This window comes from Arabidopsis lyrata (genome assembly GCF_000004255.2).
Source record: "Arabidopsis lyrata subsp. lyrata unplaced genomic scaffold ARALYscaffold_6, whole genome shotgun sequence".
In the NCBI taxonomy this organism is placed as follows: domain Eukaryota; kingdom Viridiplantae; phylum Streptophyta; class Magnoliopsida; order Brassicales; family Brassicaceae; genus Arabidopsis; species Arabidopsis lyrata.
Window position 1 is genome coordinate 25,080,988 of NW_003302550.1, and position 13,051 is coordinate 25,094,038.

At 39.5% G+C, this 13,051-nt stretch overlaps 3 protein-coding genes and 1 long non-coding RNA gene across 6 annotated transcripts; 2 read left to right on the forward strand and 2 right to left on the reverse strand.

Moving 5' to 3' along the window:
* Window positions 1-1,132: 1,132 nt before the first annotated feature.
* On the reverse strand, window positions 1,133-3,985 carry LOC9311119 (cationic amino acid transporter 9, chloroplastic). Of its 2 annotated transcripts, XM_021022868.1 has the most exons (8): window positions 3,666-3,984; window positions 3,162-3,571; window positions 2,910-3,086; window positions 2,614-2,838; window positions 2,337-2,513; window positions 2,004-2,240; window positions 1,554-1,649; window positions 1,133-1,477 (listed from the first exon to the last, which is right to left on the reverse strand). In XM_021022868.1, exons 1-8 carry the CDS (start codon window positions 3,913-3,915, stop codon window positions 1,340-1,342), a joined length of 1,710 nt encoding a protein of 569 aa, XP_020878527.1. In that variant the 5' UTR covers window positions 3,916-3,984; the 3' UTR covers window positions 1,133-1,339. The 2 variants fall into 2 exon arrangements, with proteins under 2 accessions (XP_020878527.1, XP_020878529.1); XM_021022870.1 differs by lacking the exon at window positions 1,133-1,477 and having other exon boundaries at window positions 1,556-1,885; window positions 3,666-3,985.
* Window positions 3,986-4,510: 525 nt separating this feature from the next.
* On the forward strand, window positions 4,511-5,866 carry LOC110227758. Of its 2 annotated transcripts, XR_002331444.1 has the most exons (4): window positions 4,511-4,647; window positions 4,726-4,989; window positions 5,266-5,330; window positions 5,452-5,866. It is a non-coding gene; the product is annotated as an uncharacterized LOC110227758 (long non-coding RNA). The 2 variants fall into 2 exon arrangements; XR_002331443.1 differs by lacking the exon at window positions 4,511-4,647 and having other exon boundaries at window positions 4,667-4,989.
* Window positions 5,867-7,947: 2,081 nt separating this feature from the next.
* LOC9311120 (ethylene-responsive transcription factor 13) lies at window positions 7,948-8,634 on the forward strand. The gene is made up of 2 exons (XM_002872930.2): window positions 7,948-8,299; window positions 8,573-8,634. Exons 1-2 carry the CDS (start codon window positions 7,948-7,950, stop codon window positions 8,632-8,634), a joined length of 414 nt encoding a protein of 137 aa, XP_002872976.2.
* A 1,975-nt stretch (window positions 8,635-10,609) lies between these two features.
* LOC9311121 (ras-related protein RABD2a) lies at window positions 10,610-12,916 on the reverse strand. The gene is made up of 8 exons (XM_002875008.2): window positions 12,800-12,916; window positions 12,454-12,526; window positions 11,755-11,802; window positions 11,634-11,681; window positions 11,390-11,461; window positions 11,161-11,316; window positions 10,956-11,059; window positions 10,610-10,872 (listed from the first exon to the last, which is right to left on the reverse strand). The coding sequence occupies exons 1-8, from the start codon at window positions 12,811-12,813 to the stop codon at window positions 10,776-10,778; spliced, it is 612 nt and encodes a 203-aa protein (XP_002875054.1). The 5' UTR covers window positions 12,814-12,916; the 3' UTR covers window positions 10,610-10,775.
* Between the last annotated feature and the right edge of the window lie 135 nt (window positions 12,917-13,051).

Consider the following 13,051-nt stretch of genomic DNA (forward strand, 5'->3'; position numbering starts at 1 on the left):
GGGTGCGCTACAATACTTAACATTTACGAGGCCAGATATCTCTTATGCTGTCCAACAGGTTTGTTTGTTCATGCACGATCCAAGAGAAAGTCATTTTCATGCCCTGCGACGCATTCTACGGTACATCCAGGGAACAAAGAAGCAAGGATTGCATATTACTAAGTCACCCTCAACCAAACTAGTAGCTTATTCCGACGCCGATTGGGCAGGCTGCCCGAACACTCGCCGATCAACCTCAGGGTACTGTGTTTTTCTTGGTGATACACTGATCTCCTGGTCTTCAAAACGTCAAGGTTCGGTGTCACGTTCAAGCGCAGAAGCTGAGTATAAAGCAGTTGCCAATGCCGTAGCAGAAACTTGTTGGCTACGGAACCTATTACTCGAACTGCATTGTCCGTTATCTCAAGCAACTTTGGTCTTCTGTGACAACATCAGTGCCGTGTACCTTTCAACAAATCCCGTGAAGCATCAACGCACAAAACATGTCGAGATAGACATACACTTCGTCCGTGAGAAAGTGGCAAAAGGTGAAGTTCGCGTGTTTCACATTCCGGCAACACACCAGTACGCTGACATTTTCACTAAAGGCCTTACTTCTTCATTATTTAATCAGTTCAAGTCCAGTCTTGGCGTCGTCACAAGACCGCCGCTTCAACTGCGGGAGGGTATTAGGAGATAAGATACGATCAATCTGTTTGTTTATTATACTTAGGATATTCCCTTGTATCTAGGAGTATCGAGGAGATCTCGAAACAGTTTGTAACTGTAATGTCTTTATATTCAAGTGAATACACAACGATCTCCTCAAGGGAGACTTTCACAATCTTTCAGGATCCACATAGACAACAGTCCGGAGAGACATTCATACCCCAAGAAGCAAGACTAGACCTCTCCCCAGTTACTTACTAGGTAGCGAATAAGTGAAGGAATTGAGTCCACAGATCATGCAAGGAGCAGTTACTTCCATCGGCTAGGCTGTAACGCATAAATCTGATTGTATCAACGTGTAACCAGACTAGCTGCTTCCATGTTACCGAGCCTCTGCAGCAGTGGGATATAAAGACCAGAATGTTTTGCTAGAGGGACATTGGTCTGATTCTCTCTGGTTTGCAATTGGAATTAGAAAAGGATAGAAAGCACAAAAGCCATTCTTAAGGCTTAACTGAAATGCAGGAGCATACTTTTATTGAAATTTTATTTACAATAATAATATCTGCGTTCCTCATCCCATCCAATCCTTACACTTGACCTGAATATGTATGTCTCTCACGCAACGCAGTGCTATTGACTCAACAAATGGCTTGCATCTTTTAAGCAACACAACTATAATGTAGCATTACTACGAGTCGCTTTCAGTTTCAGGTGCCCTCTGATATACCAGCGTGCTTGTATCTGCGTGGTACTGCCCATACAAAGCATAAACGGCAGTTGCAAGCACACTGACTACAACAAATCTTATCCATGCTTCATAATGCAACTGCAAAGTAGCGGAAAGATCAAAGTTAGATCATATGGTATGTGGAATTAGTATAAAGTTAGTTCTTAGCGTGTACCTGAGCAAATAAGAACATGTTGAAGAAAATGCAAACGCATGGCACAATGGGTACACCAGGACAGCTAAACCCAGAACCTAGAGACTGAGCATAAGCCTGGAAGCGAAAAGCTGAGGGGGTTAACGTGAAGCATAGCTAGCAAGGCATTTGCCTGATTTGTGGAGAAAACCATGAGGGTATTTCAACTACATCGTCGTGTAATTTCTGATTGATGTTAACAAACTTCCCCTCTAAACCAAGAATGCAAAGTTACTTCAATAGTCACAGACTTTCGAAGTATCACTGTAGAGTTCTAATTGCCAAAACATGCTACTGGTGGTCTCTATTTTATGCTGTATCAGTAAAAGACTTAGTAGCAAGCATTTTAACACGAGTGAAACTCCGGCATATTGTTTTTTTTTGGCGCTATGAAATTAAGAAGAGTGTTGGCTTATGCTTAAGGCTACTTACTTGGCGATAATGAAGAACTGCTGAAGCAACAACTACCACACCAACTGAGAGGAGAATAAATATAACTGAAGCACTGAAACGGTAAAATATGCCAGCACCAAAACCACTGCATGCAATTATAACAAGGCAAATGACGCCTTCCTGCCAACTTGATGTCCATCTATTGGCGGACTCTCTTTCTTTTTTATCATTCAGTCTCAATGCCACAACACAAGCCGCAACAACTGAATACCCAGTCTGAAACAACGGAACACCGAAAATAATGTGAAACTGGAAAGTATAAGTATCAATAAGAAAAGCAAAGGGATATTTAAAATTAAGACCTTGACGTACCAATGTACCAACAGACAGAATATGGGAAAGACTATGTACATTAAATATGCCAGCTAAAACCGCAGCTACAATGCCGCACCAGATTTGAGAATGAAGAGGTGTATGGAGAGTTGGGTGTATTCTGGAAAAGATTGAAGGCAAAAGACCATCCCTTCCAAGTCCCAGATATAACCTGGACTGTTTATCCGATATATCATATTATTACTCAAGAGTGTTATCTTGGTTTGCATGAGAAACAAGTACATAATAAAGGATTATAACATATAGATATTTTCACCTGAACATAAAGACCAACAAGCAGAGTAGTTGTGAGTCCAGCAACAGCACCGATACTGATTAAGACTGAGACGAACTTCATACCCTTTGATGAAAAGGCTTCAGCTAAAGGAGCATCTTCGCTGAGGAGGCTAAAAGGGACCATCCCGGTGAGCACTAAACATACGCCAATATAGAGCAAGATACAAACCAGAAGGCTTCCCATAATTCCGATTGGCAGATCACGCTGAACAAGAATTAAACAGATATAAGACACTGTGTAGATAGTAGATACTTTCAACAAATATATGGGCAGACCTGAGGGTTCTTTGATTCTTCAGCAGAATTAGCAACCGCATCAAATCCAACATATGAAAAAAAGACTACAGTAGCTCCAGTCAGAACTGCTTTAAAACCATTCGGCGCAAAAGGAGACCAATTTGCTACATCAATTTCAAAAGCACCCGCACAAATCACAACGAGAACAATCACGACCTACAGAAGAACCAATATTGTCAAGAAGAGTTTCTTAGGTATACATAATAAGAAAGTTAAAGGAAAGAAGTGCACCTTAGTAGCAGTCATAACGGAGTTGACAGCGGAAGATTCTCGCACACCTTGGCATAGAACAAGGGTCAAGAGAGCAAGTAAAATGGGAGCCAAGATATTTAAAGAGAGAAGCCCTCCTAACAGCTCTTCGCCGCTTCCCATCCAGAGAGGAATAGAGCCCTTGAGGGCTGGAAAAAGCTCAAGAAGAGCAACAGCATAGCTTGCCAAGCTACGGGAGATACTAGCGGCGCCAATATGATAATCAAGCATGAGTTGAACGAAAACAAGAAAAGCTGTGATCTCATTGAAAGCTGAATACGAGTACATGTAAGCTCCACCAACAACAGCAGGGAAACGAGATGCAAGTTCAGCATAACAGAGAGCGTTCAACACACACGATGCTCCAGCTAGCAAGAAGCTGATCGTGACTCCTACGCATGTAGGCAACAATAATAATCAATCAATCAATCCCAAGTTGTAACCAATTGTGAACGAATCAAGGGGGATGGTGATGATCCAACTGACCAGGTCCAGCATCACGAGCGACGGTTCCGGTAACGACGAAGACACCGGCGCCGATGGAAGCGCCGACGCCCAACAGTATGAGGTCGAAAAGGCCGAGGCGACGAACCAGAGAGTCGCCGGAGGTGGAGCGAACGGCAGTCTGCGAGGACGGAGGGGGCAGAGATTTAGATCGGAGAGCTGAAGCACGGAAATGAGAGAACCATGTGGCGGAGGAGAGGCGTTGGTAGCTGAAACCTTCGTGGCCTCCCATGGAAACTGGAATTAGAGAGTTGAAGATTGGGTGGGTGATTTGATCGAGATTCGAGACGATGAATGCAATCACCCGGATCCTCTATCCAAAACCCGGGATAATCAGAATCCAGTTAAATAAGTATTGGGCCAATCATTGGGCCCAACCAAGACCAGTTTTAGCCCAATAATCCTCTAAACAGCGCTCTCAAACACAGGTATGAAATTACACGAACGCGATTAGAAGAATTAAAGATAAATTAATTGGAACATGAGAAAGGCCATGCCACAAATATTTTTTCTTAAAAGAAAACAAGTCAGGCTGAATGTTGTCAGCTTTCTTTGAAGGGATAAACTATTTTATTAAGCTAAGGGCGTCCACAGTGGTAGAGACTCATCAAATATATTATTATACTATATTTAATATAACTTAATTATTATTAAAAATTTAAAATTATAAAAAAACAAATAAAACTAATGAAATCTTGACAAGTGTGAAATGAGTCTCTGGAAAGTTTCTCACAGATTCTCAAATGAGAACCAATTCTCATTTCTCTCCTCTTTTTTATTACTTTTCATTTTAATATTAGTGAGAACCTCCTAGATGTTCTTATTTATCGCTGCATCTTTGGACATGTTCTTAGATTAAAAAATGAATAGAATTTGGGTTTTGAAGGCTAAGATCAGGCGAAGTGGTCTTGGGCTGGATCAGTTCTTGGCCCGCTCTCGCTGTGACGTGGCATGCGCGGATTGGGTAAGAATTTTGATATCGAAAATATTTTTTTCATTTGGGGCAAAATCGTTTCAACTCTAGGGTTTTGTTTCTCTCCAGCCTCTCTCGCGGCGATTGTTGCCGTCGTCGATACTTGGCCGATTTCGCACCGATTTCCGGTAAAATCGGAGCCTAATCGATCTTTGCTTCGTTCTCTGCTATCCCTTTTCGTTATTCCTTTTATTTTCCTCTTCTTTTTGCCGATACACCATCTCTAGGGCGACAAAGATCTCCGACGATCTCGAGGCCACATCCGACTTCTCCGATTGATTTCGCCTCACCCATCTGGTGTTTCATCGTTTCCTCTTTCTCCCAAAGCCGTAGGTACGTGTTCTCCGAAAGTCTGAGATTTATCGTTTCATCGTTTCATCCGAAAGTCTGAGATTTAGAGGATTTTGTTTTAGAAGTCGATGTAGGTTTAGGTTTGGGTTTAGTATATGGGTTTTGTTGCTTGTTGTTCTCATTAGAAGAAAATTAGGTTTACAAATAACAATGACATTCGAGTTAAACTGTGATACGGAAGTTTTTTTTATGCGTATCGTGTCTTTTTTGCTTGATTAAACTGACCACAAGTGTTTGTTTTGGTTGTGAGACATGTAGGTGAGGTAGCTCTGAAGTTTAAATCGGAGTAGCAACACCAACAACCATTTCCTGCCATCTATAAGGTAATTCCCTACTCAATATAGTTGTGATTAGCTGCTGAAGTATCTAGTTTAGAGTTCTTGTTCTTGTTTTCTTATGATTGAGTAAACTGGAATATGTATGTTGTATGTCTCTTGTTTTCAGATAGTTGAGTAGTGCTTTGTTAATAAGTGGTGAAACCTATTCCGCTTTGAAGTTAACGAAAGTGTGTGTTACTTGGGAGGATAACATTCAAATTTACTGAACTTTTCCTTTACTTGTTTTACTGGTTATTTGATGATTGAAATGGTGGCTGGTTACTTTGGATGTGATGAATGAGCTTTCTTGGTTGTAAACAGACTAGTAATGTCTGTTTAACTTTCTAGTTGTGGAAAGTTATAATAAATACTGATCTGACCTTGGTAGTTCAAGGTTAGCTCTCATTATGAGTTTGCTACTTTAAAGCTTTTTTGGTTTGAAAGTGTCTTTATACCTGATTTGATTGTGGTAGGTAATGATACTTTAAGACTAATAACTAGTTTAACTTACCTCTATTAAACCTGAGGTATGTTAAATTCATTCTCTCATATTCTCTTTTCTTCTATCATATCTCCTCTTTGAATATCTCCTTTTACCTAAGCTTTTACTTCTCTTCCTTCTATTAAGCTGTCGGATATGGATTCAAATAACCATCCAAATAACCAGTGTCAATCTCAACCATACTATAGTCTCCAAAACTTCCCTTACGGCAAATTTTCTTCCAATGCAAACATTTCCTTCTCTCAAATCCCTTCTTTTAGTTCACAACCGAGCTCACCACCAGTTCAAGCTGCAAGTCAACCAGAAAAGACACCAAGGGAGAGAAGGATTTGGACCAGCAAGGATGATCTTGTTCTTATAAGCGGCTGGTTATACACATCAAAGGATGTGATAATTGGGAATGACCAAAGGTCAGGGGCCTTTTGGAAGCGCATAGGAGAGTATTATGCTTCTAGTACTCATGTACTAAATGGGGCTGAGCCAAGGCTCCCTGACCACTGTAGGCAAAGATGGCAAAAAATCCATAGGTATGTCGCTATGTTTTGTGGAGCTTATGCTGAAGCAGTGAGTGAGAAAGCCAGTGGCATGAATGACTTGGACATTCTCAAGAATGCTCACCAGACTCGATTGACGAATATGTACGTATTGGTGAAACGACGACACGTCAATGTTTGGAACATTTCGTCGTCGCAATAGTTGATTTGTTTGGCAATGAATACCTACGCCGACCCACACCAGAGGATCTTGAAAGACTACTCTTTTATGGAGAACACCCGGGTTTTCCCGGGATGGTTGGAAGCATCGACTGCATGCATTGGAAGTGGAAGAATTGTCCAACCGCTTGGAAAGGAATGTATTCACGAGGGACCGATAAACCAACAATTGTTTTGGAGGCGGTAGCTTCTCCTGATCTTTGGATATGGCACGCGTTTTTTGGAGCGCCAGGTACTTCTAACGATTTAAATGTTCTTGATCAATCACCAGTATTTAATGACATTATTTACGGTCGAGCACCCGAAATGAACTACTATGTCAACGGAAGGGAGTATAATTTGTCATACTATCTGACGGATGGTATTTATCCCGAATGGGCGACTTTTGTTAAATCCATCCCACAGCCTCAACACCCGAAACATTCTTTGTTTGCACAACGTCAAGAAGGTGCACGAAAAGATGTTGAGCGTGCTTTTGGAGTCCTACAAGCTAGATTCGCCATGATTAAAAATCCATGTCGGTTTTTGTCTAAAGGCAAAATAGCATATATTATGAGAGCATGTCTCATACTCCATAATATGATTGTCGAAAATGAACGCCATTCATACACTCTCAATGACGAAGAAGAATTCGAAAAAGACGATATTCATACGTTTTCAGTCGAGATGCCTACAAATCTCCAAGGTCTAGGTGATGGTCACACAAGAATTCGTGATAGACAAACACATCACCAATTAAGAGAAGATTTGATTGAGAATATATGGAATGAATTTGGACATCTTCCAAATAATTAATAAGTTTTTTTTAACTTTGTATTAATTAAATAAAATGTTTGTAACCTTTAATTAATATGTTTTTTTTTAATAATTATTTGGAATTATATTTTGTGTTTCTTTTTATTTTCAAATCAATGTTAATATAAGTTTACTTTTTAATGTTTCTATTTTAAAACTAAATTTTTAATTTTAATATACTTTAAAATGTTTTGATTATTAAATTATTAATTCATATGATCTAAACATGTTCTACCAATAATCAATTACTTTACAAAAGATCTTAATTAAAGCTCTTATAATATTTTAATATTTTTTCTCCCTTAAGATCAATCTTTAAAGATGCACCCTTGCATATGCCGTAAAAGCTCTTTCTTTCGTGGTGCGTGTAAACGAGTAAGAAAATTTTATCGGATCAAGAAGATTCCTTTGATCTGTATACTATATTAATAAAGAGAGAACAACATTGAGTAAAACGTGACTAATTCGGCCCTTCCCAGCAACTGCATCATAATCCATATTTTATATAATAATATTAAAAAAAACGAACATAAATATGTATCTTCTCCCTGTTAAAAAAGAAGATCCAAAATTAAAATCAGACCCACACTGAGAGTGTTGAGGAAGAAGAAAAATGGAAGGAGAGCTCAGACGGGATAACGGCTCGGCAGTTCTGGATTGGATTCGCCGGCAACTCCTGGAGGAGGACGATTTCGATCTTCTTACAGCCCAAGATTCATCATCGCCGCCACGTAGAAGCGCAAATTACAAAGGAGTGAGGAGAAGACCATGGGGGAAATATGCCGCCGAGATCAGAGATCCAAACAAGAACGGAGCCAGAATCTGGTTGGGGACCTACGAGACCCCCGAGGAGGCTGCCGTGGCATATGACCAGGCAGCTTTCAAGATGCGAGGCTCCAAGGCTAAGCTTAACTTTCCTCACCTTATCGGCATTGACCAGGCTGAGCCAGTGAGGGTCACTAACGGTAACAAACGCCAACGATCAATGGAGCCCAATTCTCAGGCAGCTAAACGGCGAAGCATAATTAACCTTACGGCTACAACACTTCCTTCCCTCGGATTAAAGCTGTCTGTATTACAAAAACACCTACAACGACTATGATTCATTTGTTTGATTTCATCTTTTTTTCATTGTCCATATTTTGCTCATTTACGACTCTACTATTTCAACACCAAATGGTAGAATCATCTGATAGACTTATAGTTTAGGCCATTCTTTCTCTTTTCTATTCTTCCAGCAATCCAGTCAATGAAACGTATACTAAGAGACATCAACTTCTTCGAATCAACAGCGTACTAAGAATCTTTCCTCACACAAAAGTCAATAAAAATGGATTCACACATGAAATGACAAAATGTCAGGTAGCAAATAGGGCTTTACATTGCTCCCGCAAATTTGTTTTATCATTATCACCACCTCACCCCTGAGTAAGTAGAGAGCTCAACAATCTCTCTCTCTACCTTGTTTCATGGCACCCGATGCCTCCTCCTGCAACACAACATATTCTGTTCCATGATTCTTATCTCAACCAAATCGTACTCTATATATGCCTCTAACTATTGGTGTACGTTATCATTTCACATCTATCTACTTTCACGATGATGCTCACCCATGGATTTTGGGTAATTAAGTTTCTAACTAATAAAGGATGAAATCTTATCTGAGAGCTTAAGGAGGCTAATTAGCAGATCAATACTGTGTTCTGGAGAATGCAACAGCGTCACTTACCTCTTGGGTCTGCTTCGGTCCTCTTCGTACTCCATCACTCCACTTGGTTCACCAAATATCTCTTCCTGCCCTCTGAATTCCACGTCGGCCTGTCCATAGTGTGCAACTTCTGCCACAATGTAAGTAAGACTACATAGACAAATATATCCCATTGTTCAAGTCATAACAGTCTCCATTTTCAATTATCATTACCTACTTTCACCAAATATTCACTACCGGCTGCTCTACTGGGAAAGACTACAGATTTCTGGTTCAATATCTATGATTATTTTGTTCAGTGAAAGCATGATTCTAGTTTTGTTAAGGGGTCGTTCATCTCAATCCAGAATATAATAACAACTATGTCCAACTGAGGACCAAGTACTGCAAACAAACCAACTCACTGCAAATGTCATTTGTTGATTCTGTATAGCATGACAATTTTCTGTGTTAAATTTTGGCAAAAATAGCAAAATCCAACATGTATCTATCAGACTATCACAGGTTGAGTGACAACTTAATCAATGATGAAAAGAAAAATCAGCCACAATCTACTCGTACCTTCATAGAAAGTGATTTTTTCACTTCCTCCACCCTCTCTTCTACTTCCTTTCGACTTCTATTGTCCACCTCACTCATTTTATCTTATCTTGAATCGAAACCTAAACATGAATTATGTGCACACATATAAAATGACTCCAAAATCAAGGCGAAAGAACTCTTTCATGAGAAGGGACTCTCACATAAAATCTCAACAGTAGGGGAGTGAGATATGACATATTTTTCAAAGATTCTAACGTCAAGTTTGAGATCTTCTAATAATACAGAACACAGCAATCCTAGGGTCCAAAGAAGAAGAGATAAATATAGATCGAAGGCGGTACCGATTATCCAGTGTGTGCATCATATTCCCAAGTTGTCCTGGCCTTATAGATCCCTACCAGCTCCAAACTGAACCTGCATGTTTGCAAGGGATATACTGGTTCAGGAACGAAAAGCACAGCGATCATATAATAGGAACATCAGAAAAGGCAAGTACCTGAAAACATCTTTTCAACTGATCAAGTTTTCCTCTTAACTATACCCTTCAAATATTCAAAAAATCATCACCGTACTTTTGTACATTTCTGCATTGTCACACTTCAGTTGTCTGTGCAGCTACATATATATTTTATCGAAATAAATACAGATATTACTCGAAAAGAAGATAGTAGGATAGATGTAAGAGCATCGCCTTTGGATACAGAAGCTCGTTTAACGAATACATCTATTGTTTCCGCCTGCTTAGAAGAAGAAGAGAGGAAGGGGCAAACACGTCTCTCTTTCTCTCTCTCTCGCGTTCACTACTATTTCTAATAAAATTCAATTCTACAGCCTTTTTTTTTTTGTTTTTTGGATCTTCTTTGGTATGTTTTCTATCTGTAACATGTGACATGAAGAACCGATAGAGGATAGTCTTAAAATTTATTTGAACTGTTTCATCACTAATTCTTCTCGACAACCATACTGTTGGTTTACCTATCAAACCTATAGATATCATATAAATTCATCAAAGAGGAGAATTAAGTTAGAGAGAGCGATTAGTAAGTAACTAACTAATTATCTACATGCAGGAACCAAGTTCAGAGTATACCACTAAGCAAAAGAATGACAAGAGTGTAGTAGAAACAAGGGTTCAAGAAACCAAAGGAGATAGGATATTACGGTCTTCAAACTAATATCATAATATAATTTCAAGACGAGCAGCAACCGTTCTTCTGGGGAACTGGCTGTCCTCTGATCTGCACCGTTGGCGGTCTTGCATTGTTCGCAGCTGGTTGACTTGCCATTCTGCACCCAAACCCAATTCTTGTATTAGACTATACGAAAAGCTACTCAATTGTTAGGTGCATTTTATTTAGCATATGGCATGCCTGTCTTTGATGGACGCTGCCATGGCCATGAAAGCCTGTTCCACGTTGGTGGCATCTTTTGCACTCGTCTCCATAAAAGGAATTCCAATTTCATCCGCAAAAGCCTGCATAAGCAATTACTCCTTACAACATGATGACTACAAAACAAAACAAAACAAAACTTGACAAGAGAACAAGATAGTGTGTTTAAAAACATGTACTGTACCTTGGCTGTTTCATATGGAACTGCTCTGTTTGCAGCCAGATCACATTTGTTCCCCACCAAGAGTTTGTTCACGCTGTCACTCGCATAACGATCGATTTCACTCAACCACTGCTTCACGTTATTGAAGCTCTCTTCGTCTGTGACGTCATAAACAATCTACCACCACCCACACACTAAGTACATGGTCAAGGAGTGGAAAGTAAGAAGACAAAGAGAGAGAGCAACTCACTATGATTCCATGTGCCCCCCGGTAGTAACTGCTGGTAATAGTCCTGAACCGCTCTTGACCAGCAGTGTCCCACTGGAAAATAATAAAGGTGTCACCCAGGAAGACTAAATGAGAAACTAAACACCTCATTATATTATGCAACAAAAAGAGCTGGATATCAGGGTAATAGTGTAGATAATTATCAACTTGAATACTCTATTCACCAATTAAAAACATAATTGCAAGAGGGAGAAGAGTTTTATACAATTTGGAGCTTAACCGTCTTCCCATCTTGTTCGACAGTCCGAATTTTCTGAAGAGAAAAGGGACAACTTCAGAACCGAAGCCTGATAATCTGTAATAATATAAAAAAAAAAAAAACTTACAAAATCAACTCCAATAGTGCTTATGTAACTCTCTATGTACGAATCATCCTGCACACATAGAGTAAAAGAAATAATCCAATCAGATATTAAGAACACATGCAACTGGAAGCAGTAGAAAAACTACAGATGTCAGACACAGAAGCATCCAATTAAGAGCCGTAGAAATCCTCATTATTCAAAAGCCAATATCCAGATGCCAAAAAAATAAGATTAGCAGATTTACAGGACAGTGAAAATCCCATAAACACTGCTAATGCTCTCACAACTCGGGATTTTTCAGCCTACACATATTAATAGAAATGCATCTGTGGAGGACGAAGATGAGACAGGGGAGGTAGAGGTGGGCATTGACTACCAGAACGGGGAAAGGGGAAGAAAATGTTGTTGTCATAGGAGTCAGTGATCTTTGACAAAAAAAAAAAAGGAGTCAGTGATAAGCAGGAAATGACTGTGATTTCTTGTGAATGGGATACAAAGACCTACAACCTTTGTGTGTTCTCATCACAGGATGCAGTACAATTTTTAAACAATACAACCAAGATATATCGGTTGTGTATCACTAAACATGTAGAGAGTATCAGCTGCTAAAAGTTTGAAGTCAAAATCCAAGGTATTGGATAAGAAAGAGTATGAGTTTCAATACTTACGCATATGGCCAAATTAATACCACCAAACTAAAATAGAGAAGTCTAAACTTACAGCAAATCTTAAGAGTAGACATGATTTCCCAACACCAGAATCTCCGATAAGCAGGAGCTTGAAAAGATAGTCACTGCAGAGTCACAAAGTCGCTAATAAGAGAAGAGAACGATGGCAATAATTGTTGACTAATCGTCGAGACATGGAATCAAATCAATCAAGGGCATATAAGTAGTAAAAAAAACAAATTCCAATAGCCAAGTAATCGTCGGCGGCAACAAACTGGATCAGCTCTCAAAGCCCTACGATTCTAAGGTCAGCGAAGTGCATCAACTAGTACGATACGATAATCTTAGAATCTAAATATCACAGAACCAACAGCCCAAACATAAGTGAGAGAACTTACTACTCGGGATTCATAATTCCGGCGGTGGGAAGCGGTTGATCGGCGGATGAAGCAGAGATCTGTCCTGCCAACGCAAATCCGAATAAAATCCTAGCTGAATCTGAATGAATGATTATCACTAGGTTGGTTCACAAAAAAAAAAAAAAAAAAAAAAAAAAGATTATCACTAGGCTTTGATATTGGGCCAGTCACATGAGCCCAAAACTATTTGGTTGATGCTACTAAACTTATAAAATTTACTATAACATTAAA